Source organism: Betta splendens, chromosome 7, assembly GCF_900634795.4.
Source record: "Betta splendens chromosome 7, fBetSpl5.4, whole genome shotgun sequence".
Classification (NCBI taxonomy): Eukaryota; Metazoa; Chordata; class Actinopteri; order Anabantiformes; family Osphronemidae; genus Betta; species Betta splendens.
The window spans coordinates 13961679-13978906 of NC_040887.2; the positions used below are offsets into that span (position 1 = coordinate 13961679).

The 17228-nt window shown below is 42.4% G+C and overlaps 2 protein-coding genes and 1 long non-coding RNA gene across 8 annotated transcripts; 2 read left to right on the forward strand and 1 right to left on the reverse strand.

Annotated features, from left to right (window-relative positions):
• Positions 1-1580: 1580 nt before the first annotated feature.
• On the reverse strand, positions 1581-6075 carry LOC114859032 (uncharacterized). 4 transcript variants are annotated; one of them, XR_008695197.1, is made up of 9 exons: positions 5984-6075; positions 5485-5601; positions 5142-5225; positions 4935-4995; positions 4601-4651; positions 3191-4199; positions 2916-2981; positions 2763-2831; positions 1583-2589 (listed from the first exon to the last, which is right to left on the reverse strand). It is a non-coding gene; the product is annotated as an uncharacterized LOC114859032 (long non-coding RNA). The 4 variants fall into 4 exon arrangements; XR_008695199.1 differs by having other exon boundaries at positions 1581-2589; positions 2916-4199; positions 4912-4995; XR_008695196.1 differs by having other exon boundaries at positions 2916-4199.
• On the forward strand, positions 3020-9665 carry pofut1 (protein O-fucosyltransferase 1). Of its 3 annotated transcripts, none has more exons than XM_029156862.3 (7): positions 3020-3154; positions 6868-6989; positions 7389-7571; positions 7763-7875; positions 7992-8184; positions 8359-8601; positions 8704-9665. In XM_029156862.3, exons 2-7 carry the CDS (start codon positions 6921-6923, stop codon positions 8896-8898), a joined length of 996 nt encoding a protein of 331 aa, XP_029012695.1. In that variant the 5' UTR covers positions 3020-3154; positions 6868-6920; the 3' UTR covers positions 8899-9665. The 3 variants fall into 3 exon arrangements, with proteins under 3 accessions (XP_029012695.1, XP_029012694.1, XP_055366484.1); XM_029156861.3 differs by lacking the exon at positions 3020-3154 and adding an exon at positions 6067-6276; XM_055510509.1 differs by lacking the exon at positions 3020-3154 and adding an exon at positions 6339-6510.
• Positions 9666-10757: 1092 nt separating this feature from the next.
• On the forward strand, positions 10758-17189 carry kif3b (kinesin family member 3B). Its single transcript, XM_029156854.2, has 8 exons — positions 10758-12161; positions 12270-12371; positions 12700-12822; positions 13236-13354; positions 13573-13689; positions 14187-14292; positions 14454-14665; positions 14787-17189. The coding sequence occupies exons 1-8, from the start codon at positions 10758-10760 to the stop codon at positions 14890-14892; spliced, it is 2289 nt and encodes a 762-aa protein (XP_029012687.1). The 3' UTR covers positions 14893-17189.
• The last annotated feature ends 39 nt before the right edge of the window (positions 17190-17228 follow it).

A 17228-nucleotide genomic window follows, 5' to 3' on the forward strand; every position in this document is an offset into this window, starting at 1 on the left:
ACAGTTACAACCTTCTAGTAACAGGTTGTAATCAAACAGAAATAAGTCACATTGGGCTATTTTTATTTAGTTTTTTGTTTGTGTCTGAAACATAAATGCATCTTTTTACTCGTCACGTGATGCGCTGCGCATTCGTAGATATGTATTTTTTATAAGGAAATTGGAAAAGTAAGAAAAGGGTGAAGTCGCCAGAGTAATCAGATAATTTTCACCAATCCCCTCGAGTCTACAAACGTTTTAAACGATAGAAAGAGGCACAAACTCATATCAACACCCCCATCTAATTTGTATTTGAGCTACTTTTATCGTGTGCACAACTATATTAATATATAATATAATAAATAATAAGAAAAAAATAAATGATGCACCGATGCATGCTATTTATTATTATTATTATTATTATTATTATTATTATTATTATTATTATTATTATTATTATTATTATTATTATTATTATTATTACATAAAAACAAAAAAACCGAGAGGCGTTTTCAGCCAGTCAGCAGAAATGTGGTCGCACCGGGTCCCCACGTGTTAAGGGCTACTGGTGCTGCTGGTGGTCCCGTGTCTCCCACCTTGTGTCTTTTTTTCTCCCCACTGGAGGGGAGGGAGAGGTTAGGAGGAGGCAGTGGGGGGGTAGAATTACTTCCAGGGCAAATCAACTCGTTTCCTCGTCGCCCTAAGCCCCCCACCCCCAGCACTTCTTCGCAGGCTCCCAAACAGCCCCACCGAGCCCGCAGGGTGAATGTGTTTTTGCAGAGAGAGCGAGTATGGGGGGTGTGGGAGCAAGAGTCTTCCATAATGCTGCATTCAAGAGCTGCCTGTTGGCCCACATTTTGGATAGTATAGTATAGAAAATAGCTTAGTTCTGTTTTTTGTTTGCTGATGGTGAATAAAACAACTGTTTAATGAAAAAGACAAAATAAACATTCAAAACCCGATCATTTCTTTATTTATCTATTTTGCATCTGACTTGTAACAAACAGTCTTTATGTTCTGTAACACCATGATGTTTTAAAATTATTTAACTATTATCAATTATCTTCTATTAAAATTCTCCTTTAGATGCTTTGATGCTGAATTGGAGAGGAGATATTTGTGTTTTCTGTTTGAAATTATTTGGCGGATCATAAATGCGACATTTCCGATCGAGCCTGAAGGCATCAAAAGCCTTTTGGCGTGTTCAATACAGAGGAGAGGGCAGAGAATGCCTGTTGTTCAGGGGGGAGGGGGATGCCCTCAAAACCACAGGGTTACCTGTTGCTGCAGTCTGGCGAAAATAGTCCGTGACAGAGGCTTTCGTTTCTCAATGGAGGGGACAGTGTGTGGACACAGCGGAACCTGGACCTGAAAGCCGCAGGTAAAGCTTTGATCGTCCACTGTGTCGGGCTGCAGTTCGGTTCGAACGAGGGCAGATTTGATGCAAATTTAAATAGTTACGCTCCATGTGTGCATCTTCTTTTTAAATTCATGCTAAAGTTTATTTCTGAAAGCAGGATGAGTAAATCCATGAATTCAATATCCGTAAAGGCAAATTCTTAAGTTTGTGCATTTGTTTATTATTTTTCCAGAGCATAGTAAACAGATTAATACAGATTCAAAAGGTCCCGAAATAATGAACAGGGTAGTTAAAAAAAAACACCAATGCTGATGTTCATTAGTAGACATTCATTTCACCCATGTCCCATTATGGCTATTTGTGTAATGACAGACTCTAAACAGTGAGGATGCAAATGTTTATTTAAATAGATTAATACATGTTTAATTTTTGTAAAATATTTAAATCACTTTGAATTGTACATCCTCTGGTGTTTCATGTGGAAATGAAAGCTAATAAATCTTTTCTAATTCTGAAGAAAAGTAAGAGTTTATTTACCTGCAACAATGTAGAAATATGGCTTTTTTTAATGTTTCCCAAGCTGTATTTGAAACATTTACTGTAAAAAAGAATTTTTGTGAGTTTAAAACACCTAGTTTTGTTTATTGCCTGCTGTCAGTCTCACTTCATGATTCATTGTTGATGCAGTGGCTTTACTGCCATGTTAAGGTGGTAAGGTGGTTTTGCTGGGAAATCCTCTCTCTGGGCTCCAGGCTGTGTGTGTGTGTGTGTGTGTGTGTGTGTGTGTGTGTGTGTGTGTGTGTGTGTGTGTGTGTGTGTGTGTGTGTGTGTGTGTGTGATGCCTATTCGTTCCTGCAGCTTCTCATGTGAGGATGCTGTAAAGCAAACAGACACTGGACGGGAACAGCGGCTTTGGAAACCAAGGGCTTCGAAGATGGATGAGGTGAAGCGATGTCCCAGCATAATGAGAGAATCTTCTTTCATTATGCCCGTGTTTGTTTATTTGGATCATGGCGGTCAGAGGCTGATTGTAGCTGCATGGTGGCCTGTTATTTAGAGCCGCGGACTGATTTTTAAGTGTCTTATGAAACGCCACATCGTGCTGTGGGTACCGACTTCCTCCTGATTCCTCTCCGTGTGCCTCTCGTCTCCTCAGCCCATCGAAGAAACCCTCTCACACGCAGGAACCGGAGCAATCGCTGCCCTGCGCGTTTCCAGCTACCACACACCTAATCAGTCCCGACTGCGCACTGGAAGGGGTACAAAAGCCCAGAGTTTTAGAAGTTATGACAGAAGAAAGCGATGGACTTCCTTAAATAAAGCCTTCATCAGACATTAAGCAGAAACATCTGTGTCTGTTCACTGTGGCCTGTCTAACAGTAGTCCCATCTCCAACTGTTCCTCTGGTGTCGTCCCCACTTACCCCTCACTCCTTTGAAGCCCCTTTACCTTCACGGCTCCTTCTCCAAAACACACAAGAGCGTTTCCAGTTCTATCAACACAAACCCAGAAGAATCCAACTCAGCATTAGAGAACACAATAGCAATTAGTAAACATCTGGAGAGTATTTCCTCACCATCAGACTAACCAGCAATCTTTTTCTTTCAGAGCTGTGGCGTGGTGGGAAATGATTCTTTATGCGCTGTGTTTAAAACAGATGGGCAGTTTACATTAACGGAGATGGGCGATAAACAGCCTGGAAAGGTTAGAGTGGAGCTGGGACACGAAGAGGGACACGCCATCCGTTCCAGATGCAGAAATGGCACTGACGCCAGCTGTGGACACGCGTTGTTCACCTAATCACGGAGCGCAAAGGTCAGTTGATGTTTGTACATCGCTCTCTCCTCGCACCTTTAAAGCAGTGTAATCCTGGACCGGAGCTCCTCATGCCGACCACTAGATCCGCCGCGTATCGCGTAACCGCTCAGCATCTGGCGCGTGGTGATTCTGGGGTTTGAGGTGGGGAGGTCCGTCACAGCTGGGGACTCACTTCTCGGCTCTGAGGTGAGCTATCAGGTGGCAGACGGCCCACGGCGGCGCCTGAAGCCGCTTGATAAGGTGCAGGGTGGAACTCGGAGCGTCCGTCCAGCTCCTGTGCACGTGCACGGGTTCGAGCTCTAGGGCTCAGCAGGTTTTCATTTGTTGTACATGGTCATATTTACACTGCATGGTGCAGTGAGATGAAGGAAAGCGGGCGTTTTGTCCATGGAGTTCTGTTGGTTTGGTCAGACGTTTACAGGCCAACAGTCTGTAAATCTTTAAATAAAAGGTCAAAGCATATCACTAACTGTATGTCACGTTTTTATAAAGAGCGGTGGAGGAAGCATAAATCAAATGGCTTTAGCAGGTCTTCCCCTTTTCTAAATCTAAGCACAATGAAAAGGTATTAATCCATTATTATTCTTGATAGGTCTCAATTGAAATGAATCTCCATCAAGTCTTTTCTATGTCACACAGGTGGATCTTAGAAACCAGTATGTTTTGTATTTAAATAAACTCTCTCAGGTGACATATATGATGTACCTGTTTTTTTCAATTTTAGATTCAGTTTCTTCACTTCATTTATTGAAAGAGATTTTGCAGAAAATGTAATTAAGTTATGTTGCTTTGTTTACCAGATGAGGTTCATATGTTTTCTAACTTTGATATTAAACATTTTATTCACACGCTGAAGAACAGTGCCATCAACTGAAGGACACTGAGGGAAGACTAGAACTAAAAATAGTAATTGTGTCAACAGAACCTTGTTTCCTTAGTATCTCTGAATCCAAATAGATCATCTCAGCCAAACGTGTTTTATTATACCAGACGTCATATTTATCCACGTAACAGGCATATTTCTGCCAAATAGGGATCCAAGCTGAAAGAAAAACACAGGTGGGCACTTTCTTAGGCTTGAGTTCTGTCCTAAATGGGCTAATAAACAAATTCACAACCCAAATATGTTCTCTTAACCTTTGAATTCAGTTGATTTCAGTTCTAAGAAAAGACTAAAAGTGTTGTATTGTCAACAGAATTGTGTACTTTTTCTAATTTCATTCTTTTTTTCTTTTATGACCTCTTTATGTTCCTTTGCCTGTTTTAGCGGAAAAGCTTCACTTTTAACATGAACTTAGCAGTAAATCATTTAGGTCTCCTAATGCTGAAGGTAGGAAATTACACCACACGCACGAGTCACGGCCTTCAGCTCAACTGAACGGCAGCTTGTCAGAAACGACAGCAGAAAGGTCAACCGGAGGCGGGTTGTTGGAGGCTGACTACCTTGTTTCCCTCCTCTGAAAGGCCACGGGCTCAGTGTTAAGGCCTTTTAGTCTGTAACAGCAGCAAGAGGCAAAGGTTAAGACAGAGAGGGGGAAAGGAGGAAACGTGAGCGACGTATATGTATCTGTAGGACAGATATTTAAATGAATGTCACCGTCCTCTGAAACCTCTCAGTGTGAGTGTCTGAGGAACTTATAGAGTCAAAGGGGAAATGAAATTGTCAGAACAGGGCTACGAGTCAGAGATGATCAAAACACAAGCCCAATCCCAGTATAGAGCATGTATATGTCAATTATTGTTCATGTGTGCACCTGAAGATTCTCGTGCTTTTCACCTCTTTCTCCTTCTCCGGCTGTGAGCTGTGGTTCTTCGCATTGTTATCGTTGCTGTCATCTCTGACAATGAGAAACAGTGTGTGTTCAAGGGATGGGGGGAGGAGCAGACACAGATAACGACACAGGAAAAGAGGGAAAGAGCAGCCAGCTGTCGAGCATCAGAGAGAAGAAAAACGAGAGTGATCGAACACAAAGAGAGAAAGAACCTTAGCCTGGGTTGGTTGAGCTGGAGGATTAAGAGTCTATAAAAGCGAAGGCCTGGTTGGAAACACCATCACATGCTCCTTGCTCTGAAGAAACAGCAAAGAAAAGACTTGGATTTTGTTTTAAACATGGACAAATTAGAGGTTTTGTGTCATTTTTAGAATGGAAGTGGACCCAGCTCATTTCAGCTGCGCGTCTCCTAAACGTGATACATTCAAGCCTTTATCAATTGATCCAGCCATAACACAGCACACGTCTCCTTCTGTTCCATATTGCATCAATGCTTTTGCAGGAATGATTAGAAGACAGTTTAAAGCTGATGAGTAACTGTTTGTGTTTTCTTACCTTTCACTTGGGATTGGCTGGAATCTTGCTTCTAGCTTTAATATCTGGTCCAACCAGGCTGTGCGTCGCTTGGTTGAGTGGCAGCAGCTGGTTTTGCAGCTTTGAGCTGTCGCACCACTAAACAAATAATGTAGTGTATATTCTGTGATTTGAGCTTTCAGCATGGAGGTAAAATGTGGTTGTTAGATCTAGTGTCCTAGTTTAGATTAAACCTTTATCCACTCTGATAATTAATTAAAGTTATTCTGATTTTATTTTCTAACACAACCATTTCCAATTTGTTATTTTATTATAACATATGACTGAAAGAACAAAAGGCAGTGTGTTTTGTATTTGTAATAGAACTTTTTGTTTAGCTTGAAATTCATCTCTTCCTTTTTGCTCAGTAACAATTAATGCTGTGGTAAAATAGTTAGAGCAGACTATGAACTTTTAAGCAGATAAAACAACAGCAGTAGGTATTGAATGACTGGATGAACGTAGTGCCTAATGTTTTTACCAGACATGCAACGATATGGGCCTCACGCGTACAACGTCTCCGGTACGATAGTTGGCAGTAAACGGCAGGTCGAGTGTCGTTTGACTGTTCTAATACAGTCGACGAAGAAGACGTTGGTGGAAAGGGCGGTGCATGCTGGGAAATAAAATGCACAATGGCGGTGGAACAACAAAGATTTCAGGCGTTTACGTTAATATGCTTCGTTTTTTCACTTATACTTCAAAGTTGTTGGACTTTGGACGAGGAACCGAAGTGGGATGACAACGGCTACGTCCTGTACTGCCCGTGCATGGGTAATTAGCTCACGGTGGCTGCTAATTAGATTTGAGCGACTCCAAAATCAACTCATTCATAAGTTTAGAGTGGACTTAGAGGCCAATATAGAGGCACGTTTTGAATAAATATGAAGCCATACCACGCGCTGGAATCACCAGAATCACATACTGTGTATGTCAATCGGAATTAAAACTACAAGAACATTTTACCTGAGTAGTAGCAACAGTTGGTTATGTTGTCTCTGGTGTCAGGTATTAACTTAAATCTGTTTTTTTTTTTTGTATAAACCTCTAAAAGTTTGTAAAAAAGCAGGGGTCGATAAAGACAGTTTTTATGGTCCTAAAGGCATCGAAGGATCAAATATAGTAGTTAATTTGCGTCAAGTTAGATAATATACTTTTATAATACATTTAAAGTTTTACAAACTTTCCTGATTTATTTAGTAAGTAACAGATTATTGTCTATTGTCTGATTTGACTAAATGCTAATGTTATGAATTACAACGGGTGTTAATAGGCATTAAATCATTATTAAGCAATCATTCCCTCAAAGATTCTTGTCAAAGGAATGATGACTGAGAGTGTATAATATCTTTGTTTATTGTTCAGGTCGGTTCGGGAACCAGGCAGATCACTTCCTAGGCTCTCTGGCCTTTGCAAAAATGTTGAACCGAACCCTGGCAGTCCCTCCATGGATTGTTTACCGCCATCACACACCCCCTTACACCAATGTAAGTACAGTCTGTAGGACGTGAGTAACTGTCACAGGTTAGATACATAATGTAAATATGGCTACAATTTCTAAGTGAACATTTAACAGACAAATGTTTGTTTTATTAGATGGACATATTGGGCTTGACTAGATTTCATGTTGTTCAGAAACTGTTCCCATTAATGTGCAGCACCTTTATTTTTTTCATTATGTTAAGCACAAACATTGTAGATTTTTTGTTTAAGAATAAAATAAAAAAAAGAATAAAAATACTTCTGTTCTGCATTGTTAGAATTACATCTTTATATGGAACCAATCAACTTCAGACTGAGAACCAGGGACAGGTGGTTAGGAAGTTTTAAATCACAAAATGTACAACCCTATGCTGTTTTCATTAACTTATTTCTATTCTTCTCAGGTTCATGTTCCCTACGGTGAATTCTTCCAGTTGGAGGCCTTATTTTCCTACCATCGTGTGATCAGTTTGGAGGATTTCATGGAGAAACTGGCACCCACATACTGGCCATCAGGACAGAGAAATGCCTACTGCTTCGAGAGTGCAGCACAGCGTAGTGCAGACAAGAAAACTTGCCCTATGAAGGCAAGAGACTAGGAGATTAATTATCCATTTAATGAGTAACAATTACTCTGCAACAGGGTATAAAATTATGCCCTCTGGTGGCAGCTTTTCACCACTACCTTTTTTTTAATATGGGCATTCACAGGTCACATAATTACATATTCAGGATTAACGTTTTGTTCCTATGACCTAAACGGATGTCTTTCTTTCAGGACGGGAACCCTTTTGGCCCATTCTGGCAGTATGTTGGTGTGGAATTTGACAAGTCAATCCTTTTTAGTGGAATTTCTTTTAGCGCCTACAACCAACCTCACTGGATGAAAAAGTGAGTACATTTTTGAGGGCCTCTTCTGAGCTTTCTATTTTCCATTAATTATTAATGGCATAGATAGTAGCTAGTGTCTTCCCTAAAGTGGTTCAGTAGGCAGATTCTCCTCATAGGTTCCCTCCCTCTGAGCATCCTGTCCTGGCACTGCCCGGGGCTCCTGCCCAGTTCCCAGTCATTGAGGAACATGTGGGCCTGCAGCGCTACGTGGTGTGGTCAAACAAGATGGTGAAGGAAGGAGAAGAGCACATTGCTGCATTGCTGACGAGGCCATATGTTGGTATTCACCTGAGGATTGGCATCGACTGGGTGAGATGCGGTTGATAGTGTTACAAACTAAGGCCTCACTTACTTTCATTCTAATTCCATTATTACGTTGAAAGTTAAAGTTTTTAAAGACTTTGGGAAACATGTGCATATTGAAATTGTTATTCAAGGTACGTTTGTAACTGCTAAACATGTTTTTTCATCTATTTTAACTAGCAAAATGCCTGCAAACTGCTGAAGGATGGTGAAACAGGGCCACACTTCATGGCCTCTCCTCAGTGTGTTGGCTACAACCGTCAGACAGCCCTGCCTCTCACTATGACCATGTGCCTTCCAGACCTGGCAGAGATTCGCAGGGCTGTCAAATTGTGGGTGAAGAAGACTTCTGCCCGCTCTGTCTATATTGCCACTGACTCAGAAACCCACAGTAAGGATATTGAAAAACTCTTCAAAGGCAAGGTGGGTGTGTAATGCCACATAACATCTTAAGTTAAATATAAATCTGGTTTGTCTTGTGCACGTGTTATGGTTTATTTGTATATTTATTTGTGGCTTGTACAGGTAAAAGTGGTGAATCTCCAGCCAGACTCTGCCCAAACAGACCTATATATTTTAGGCAAAGCTGACCACTTCATTGGAAACTGTGTCTCCTCATTTTCCGCCTTTGTGAAGAGGGAACGGGATGTCCATGGTCTTCCTTCATCCTTTTTTGGCATGGACAAGCCTGGCAAATTAAAAACCAAAGAAGAACTGTGATCCGAGTGCATGTGGCACATGGTCACCCTCGAAGTACTAATGTTGGATGGCATAGGGAAATAAACATGTGGAAGGCGAAGGTTGTGTGTGAGACGGCCTAGTCAGTGTGTGAAGCAAGCCGTTTTAAAATGATAATTAATCCGATAACTGCGGAATGAAACAAAAACATCTTTACTGTAATATTGAAGAAATGATATAATATGCAAACTGCTGCTACAATGAAACACTATGTTTTTGTCTGTGTCCTACTTGAAAGTTCTGTATTTACTAAATAAGTTTTGGTATGTGTTACAGCAGTATTCTGCCCTGCAAACATGTTTTGCAATCCAGACATGTTTGCAAGGCCTCCAGTGACCTCAGTGACCCTAGAAAGACTAACTGCAGTATGAGTGCTCATGTTCCCACTTTCCCCTCTTCCTCTTCCAACATTTCCATCCCTGCGTTTCCTTGCAGCTTGGACTTTCCTTTCCTCTCTGTCTTCTATTCCATGGAGTGCAAAGAAAATGATCTTCCTGTCCATACTAATTATAGGGAGGGAAAAAGGAGACAGAGTTTTTCCACCTCTCAGTTTGCCAGGGCCAAAAACTGACCCTGGTGTAAATGTGATGCATGCAATATGGTTAATCAGTAAATGAATTAAGGCAGCAAAACGAGATTTGAGACTGAGTTGATGAAATGCACGTGGGGATATATTCATGAGTGGATGCAGTGAAGTGTTTTTTTATAATCATTTTTTTACCAATAAAAAACACACTGACTTTAAAAAACCACTAGCCTCATCCTGTTTACATCCCTCTCTAGAAGCTTAACTGTGAGTACAGTTGAATCAGCTGATGTACTAAGCTATGCTGGGCAAGCCTGTGTAGAGTTGGTTGCCAGATAAGTAAGAATAGTTTCCTTGTAATGAAGATCTGCAGGACGGTGACATCGTTGTTCGTCCTTGATACAAAATATTCGTTCATTTTCTTACATTGGCACATTTACTTACAATACGTGTGCTTACATCCCTAACGTTTAAATGGTTTGGTGGGATTTTTAACAAGAACCTGTTTTGGTGGATATGAGCCTAAATCTGGCAACTATGCCCGGAACGCAACTGGGATGAGCATCGGCTAAGGGCTGACTGGGAGTTCTGGACTAGCTAGTGTTTGCTACAGGTACATTTTAAGCACCACTCATGTGTATGCTAGACGTCGGGTTTGTGTGGCATTAGTTTTAAGGCGATTATGAGCAGCGGAAGTTTGTGTTTCTGTGCGGCGACTCGCTGAGTCTTTGCACGTCCTCGCTGCTAGCGTTAGCCAGGTAATGCTAACAGGCTGGTAGCTAAGGTTACCAGTGTGTTTGCGGTTGCTAGGCCGGTTGGTCTTCGGCTGCGTTTAGCAGAATCTATCCTTATTTAGCTGACATCAGTTTAACAACATAGGAGATAAAACCAGTTTACTGAATGGTTACGGCTGATACCGGATAACCTCAGATACCAGGTTTGGTACCTTTAGTGTTAACGCGCAAGCTAAATTCAGTTAGCCTAATCAGGATAACAGTACTTGGCACTGGTTGCCGGTCGACAGAGCAGCATACACATATATAGATTTTGGCAATAAACTTAATTTTACCTCGTCTGCTCAATACATGCTAATTGATTCACTGAAAGATCTGTCTGTCACATTCTGTTTTGTGACATCTGTCTTGCTTCATAGTTTGTGTCACCACGAGTGGTCTTTGCATGTTGGTTTTAAGCTCTGTCGTCTCCAGCAGGTTCTGATGTGGGCCTTCGATTTGATGAACCGCTCCTGAAGCCTCGGTTTGAAGAGACAAGATACGACGTGCCAAGCCTTGCGGGTCGGCAGCTGCTTCTCACCATGTCCAAGAGCAAGAGTTCGGAGTCCGTCAAGGTGGTGGTGCGCTGTCGCCCTATGAACGAAAAGGAACGGGCGGCCAAGTTTGAAAGGGTGGTCTCTGTCGACGTGAAACTGGGCCAAATTATTGTCCGGAACCCCAGGGAAGCCTCAGCTAGTGAACTCCCCAAAGTCTTCACTTTTGATTCTGTCTATGATTGGAACTCTAAACAAATAGATCTGTATGATGAAACATTCCGGCCCCTGGTGGATTCAGTTCTCCTTGGATTTAATGGGACCATCTTTGCTTATGGGCAAACGGGAACGGGGAAGACCTACACCATGGAAGGAGTGAGGAATGATGCTGAAAGGAGAGGGGTGATTCCCAACTCCTTTGAGCACATATTCACACACATTTCACGGTCTCAGAACCAGCAGTACCTGGTCAGGGCATCGTATCTAGAAATTTATCAAGAGGAGATTAGAGACTTATTATCCAGGGACCAATCACGGCGTCTTGAGCTCAGGGAGAGGCCTGATACAGGTGTATATGTCAAAGATCTTTCATCCTTTGTCACCAAGAGCGTGCGTGAAATCGAGCATGTCATGAATGTGGGCAATCAGAATCGTTCCGTGGGTGCCACTAACATGAATGAACACAGTTCTCGATCACATGCCATATTTGTCATCACAGTTGAGTGCAGCGAGCTTGGTGTGGATGGGGAGAACCACATCAGGGTGGGCAAACTGAACCTGGTTGATTTAGCTGGCAGTGAAAGACAGACTAAAACTGGAGCTCAGGGTGAGAGACTTAAAGAAGCCACAAAAATCAATCTGTCACTTTCTGCTCTGGGGAATGTCATATCCGCTCTGGTGGATGGCCGGAGCAGCCACATCCCGTACAGAGATTCAAAGCTCACCCGACTTTTGCAAGACTCTTTGGGAGGCAATGCTCGCACTGTCATGGTTGCAAACATTGGACCAGCATCATACAATCTTGAGGAGACCTTGACAACACTGCGCTACTCCAACAGAGCTAAAAATATCAAGAATAAACCGCGCATCAACGAGGATCCAAAGGACGCGCTGCTGAGGGAGTTTCAGGAAGAGATCGCAAGGCTGAAGGCACAGCTGCAAAAGCGCTCCGGGAAAAAGAAAAGAAGGCAGCAGAGGAGACGGGCCGGCGAGGGAAGCGATGGGGAGGATCTGGAAGAAGGAGAAACGGAGGACGATGATGAAGACGGGGACGACAGAGGGGATTACTGGCGGGAGCAGCAGGAGAAGCTGGAGAAGGAGAGGAAGGCCATCATGGACGATCACAGCCTGGTGGCCGAGGAGAAAGCTCGGCTGCTCAAAGAGAAGGAGAGGAAAATGGAAGACGTGAAGAAGGAGAAAGAGGCTGGAGAAATGCTCGCAGCCAAAGTTAAGGTTAGTAGACTTTCTTAACTAGATATCGTCTTTTCAGTTCACTGAAATGCATTTAAATATTGTGAAATGAACTAGGGTATACGTATCGCATATTCCCCATGTGTTCAGGCAATGGAGAGTAAGCTCCTCGTTGGGGGGAAGAACATTGTTGATCACACCAATGAGCAGCAGAGGATGCTGGAGCAGAAGAGACAGGAAATCGCAGAACAGGTAAGGAAAATCTAACAAACGAACTCTCCCCGCAGTTAACACTCCTTGTGATGAGAGGTTACAGAATTGCTGTTGCAACAATTTGTTAGAAGGTCTCCATATCCATATCTTCTGTATGGAAGAAGCAGGGCATCAGTGCAGGCTGCCCCCACTGTGACCTCTCATATTTCACTGACATTGACCAATGTTGATGTTTTTGCATTGGGTCTGAGTTGTTTTGCTGTGCTATTGCTTACGTGACCTTTCACTCACCATGTAGCCGTATTACACACGCAGCTCTGTGTTTGCAGCTTTACATGCCTTCTTTTGGGATTGCGTATGTTTTCAGAAACGTCGAGAGCGAGAGATGCAGCAGCAGATGGACAGCCGTGACGAGGAGACACTAGAGCTGAAAGAGACCTACAGTTCTTTACAGCAGGAGGTCGACATCAAAACCAAGAAACTGAAGAAGGTAGCAGCTCTGAACTTAAGTAGGATGGTTACTGATTAAATTTAGACTTTAAGAGCTGCCCTGGTTGTATAACGGTCAGTACTTATCCTGTCACGGCAATGAAGCCTTCCCTTCGTGACCTGGTAGCTCAGGTAGAGCAAGGCTTAGGAAGCACAAGGTCCCGTTTAAAAAATAGAAGCCTGACGACTTTATTTTAGAAAGCCCAGTTTGAAATATGTGAGACTTTATGTTTTTAAAAAATGACAATGTTGTGTTATGAGTGATGTGTAAATAGGTCAGTTGCTATTTTAAAACTGGTTAAAAGATTTCCTAAATATTTCTGTTCATGTGTGAATCAAATTCTGATGCTGGATATTGTAGAAGATGTTTTATTATGATAATGCCTGTTTCCTCAACACTCTTCTGTTCTCTAGCTGTTTGCCAAGCTGCAGGCAGTGAAGGCAGAAATCCATGACATTCAGGAGGAACACATCAACGAACGGCAGGAGCTGGAACAGATCCAGAATGAGCTCACCAGGGACCTCAAGCTCAAGTATGGAGCATTCATATCTCACTGACAGGAAGACGTAAATTATTAATTAATGTGAAAATTATTAATTAATGTGAAATTAATGACTATATCCCATCTGAACCATGACATTAAACCAGCATACGTCATGCTATAATAGCAAGTGAGGAGACTACAAAGCATTGACAGTCTCTGTCTGTTTTTGCAATAATCTGTCTCTGTTATTGTTTGTCTTTCTTCAGGCACCTGATCATTGAGAACTTCATCCCTTTGGAGGAGAAGAACAAAATAGTGAACAGGGCTTTCTTAGATGAGGAAGACGAATACTGGAAATTGAAGCCTATTACACGTATAGAGGAGTAAGTTGCAGCACCTTTTTTGCGTACCTTAAACGTAAGCAGCTCATTGAAATTATTAATAGGGAATTGGCTCTGACTTATAAGCTAATGTTTAAAGTATAGCCGCCATTAATGGAGTCAAAGATGTACCTTTTGGTTTGTCTGTATCTTGCAAAGGAATTGAAGTTTGAAGCTTTGATGTACAGTAGAATTATCCCAACCAGTAATGTCACAATTTGACACATCCATCCACTTTCGTCTCTCTCATCTGAAGCCACGTCACAGGATATAATCACACATTAACCTTTCATACAAGTCCTCTTAGTACCACACAGAAATAAATCTATACTTCCGTACCCTTTGGATCACATGATCTTTTATTATTTGTAATGTTGTCTGGTAAAGCTTCAACAGTTAGTTCCTCTATGACATATTGGGCGATACATAGAAAAGGGATGTGAAACAACAAATGTCCTCATGTTGCTGTATACACTTCTTCTGCTCTGCATCTGTATTAGTGACCATCAGATGATGACCAGGCCTTTGTCTGCAGTCGGCTACAAGAGGCCTCTCAGTCAACATGCACGCCTGGCCATAATGATGAAAGCTGATACACGATACAAAGTAAGCTGTGCTTTTATTTTTGCGCGCAATTCCTGCTTCAGTATTTGCCATTCTTTTCAGTAATCGGTTTTAATGTATGGGTTATGTTTTGAGACATTTTTACATTATAAATATGCAACTACACAAGTTAACATAGCTCATTTACTGTCTTTGCTCCTCAGGCTGAAAACATCCTGATGCTGGACATGGACCTGCCGGCTCGGACCACTAAAGAGTATCAGGAGCCAGTTATCGCCCCAAAGGTGGCGGCAGCTCTGGAGGACGCCCTCCGAGATGAGGATGAAATTCAGGTAGATGCCTCGATCTTTCGCAGCAGCTTGGGACCAACTCCACCAGCCAGCGCCAGTGGAAGCCTCAAGAAACCAAAGTCTGGGTAAGAAAACCTGGACCTGTACTGAGTTTCTATTTATTAATGCAAATGAAACATCAGACTATGTGCGCTCATAAAGCTCTGATGTAATCTGTTTACTACTCTGCTTCTTTCTGGCACTCAGTCGACCGAGAACCAGTAAGAAGTCGAGCACCCCGACCTCTCCGTTCAGCCCCTCAAGTCCAGGATCTCCTCTTTACCCACAATGCCGCGGCCTGGTCCCCAAGTAACAACCTTTACCACTGCTGTCGCTACCACAAACCTCCTTCGTGCACCTTTCTACTCTTGGACTCAATAAGAGAATCGGTTTGTTTGTCCAGACTAAGTACTGGATTCTAAAACTGACTAAAGGAGGAAACAATTCATACTAATGCTGCTTTTGTAGGTTTTAACTGCAACTGTAACAACCAAGTGTTTTCACGAGCTTTGTGTTTGTTGTGAGATTTGAAATCCTTATTGTGAGTTTGACTGAGCACCGGAACCACACATGAAGGCTCACATCCCCCCTACACTGCCTACCTTCCCCTACCTTTGGCTTAATGCCACCAATGTCTTATACACACATCACAATGTTCTTAATGTGCAGAAAAATGAAGGTGGGTTAAGACCTGCCGCCTTTATATGAATCATTACCTTCTCTGTAGTTGAAGGGTGTCCAGTCTGGCTGCATATCTGTGTCTGTGTGTGTGATGCTGTCTGAATATTGATCATTTCAGTTTCTATCAAACCGCGCTGTATTTTATTTCCATCTGTTTGTCATGTTTTGTGTCTTACAGAAATAGTTCAACATTTCAGAAAACAAGTTTATTTGTAGTATTGCAGAAGATCATCACAGTGCAGAACATGACCACAGAGGTAATTAGCTCGTCTTGGCCGTTGTTTGTGGTTGTGCTTCCAAACCTTATGCAAAGCTAAGCTTATCACCCGCTCGCCCCCTTCTGCACATTAGCATTACAAATGCATGTTTCCTAAAATGTTGCACTATTCCTTTAAGGTTTGTATGATTGTGTGTGTATTTAAAGACCAGAAGGCAAAGCACAGTACAGACTTGGCCTCTGTTCACATGTTGCTGTTATCGGGAGGTGTCGTTTTTTTCTGGGCCACACAACACAGAGGTGAGGGGAGATGGGGGAGAACGCATTCACAGCTGCACCCTGGGCCACTTCAAAGTTACTGTCCTGGAACGTGCCTCATTGATCAGGGTTCCCAGGTGCCTTAAACTGTGTCTTCAACCTCCGCTCCTGTATTTTGGTGTGTGATCATCTCATTGATTCCAGCATCGGAGAGCTGTTCATTAGATATAGAAGCAGATCTTTTAGACACAGCCTTGAACCACCCCAGATTTCTTTACAAAGAAAGCCGGAAGCCAAACCAGAATTGAACCTCCTCTGCTGCTGTTGATTTGTGTGGTCCTTGGAAAGCGCGCGTGGGGCCGGTGGAACTCCAAACCCCCGGGGGAGCGCTGCGCTCCTCTTAGTACTGTGGTGGTGCCACAAAACTCAGTCGAAACACTACGGACTTGAATGGCTCTGAAAACCATTCCATCTGAATGCCTACAAATGAACAATATGCAGTTTGAACCTCCACGGTGCAGCGTGCGTCTCTGCTGCTCTGGGCTGTGCTGTCCGCTCACTGCTACTGTGTCGGGTTTACAACCCACTGGGACTTTCCAGCCGGTCTGGGTCGAACAGCAGGCGAAATGCTCTCACAAGCACAAAATGTGCATGTTATCAGTTAAGAGGCTTTCCTGCTGTTTGGCCCATTCCTGCAAACCCTATGTATTTAGTTATCTAACGTTGAATATAGACTTGTTTATGATCCTCAGTCACTTTTTCAGATGTAAAAAAACATCAGTTTCCATATTGAAAAGAATCTAACTTATTGTAATCTTTCATTTTTATATACAGATGTAGATATAATTTTTTATTTTTTTTGTTCTTTCAAATAGTTTTATTTTTTGAGCAAAAATAATTTAAGGTTGGAATTTTATGTTTTGCATCACACCCGTACTGTTTGTCTACGTCTGCGTTGGGCACCGGTCACACACCGGTGTCGGCGGTCACACACTTGGAGCTTTGTTGCAGAAGTGTGAGCAAACAGTTGCACATGCTTGAGACAGAACTGGGAGATGGGTTTGACGTCACTGTTGAGTATTTACCTGTTCACTGTACATTTCACTTCGACACTAACATGTTCTGTAGAGTAAGGCCTGATTGTTGTAACTAACATTTCAATGCTGTGTACACGTCGCATGCTTTTAGCACACAGTAATACGTCCAGCTGTGTGATTATACATCAGCCATAGGAGTTTGCTAAGCAAAATGTGAATGTCTTAATTTAATGAAATATTAGTTTATTTGTGTCCCATAGCTACATCACTGGATCGAAAACCATATCTGAGACTTTTATGACCAACTTTTATGTGCTGGTATCGTTTCTACAGCCAGCTGATGGTCATGCTGGTTCACTTCAGGCGGCGGCTGGTTGTCTTTTTCCAACAATATTATTAAAGTCACTTCAATGATAAGGTGTCGCTTGTCTGTCCTGCTTTACTGAGGTTGTTGAA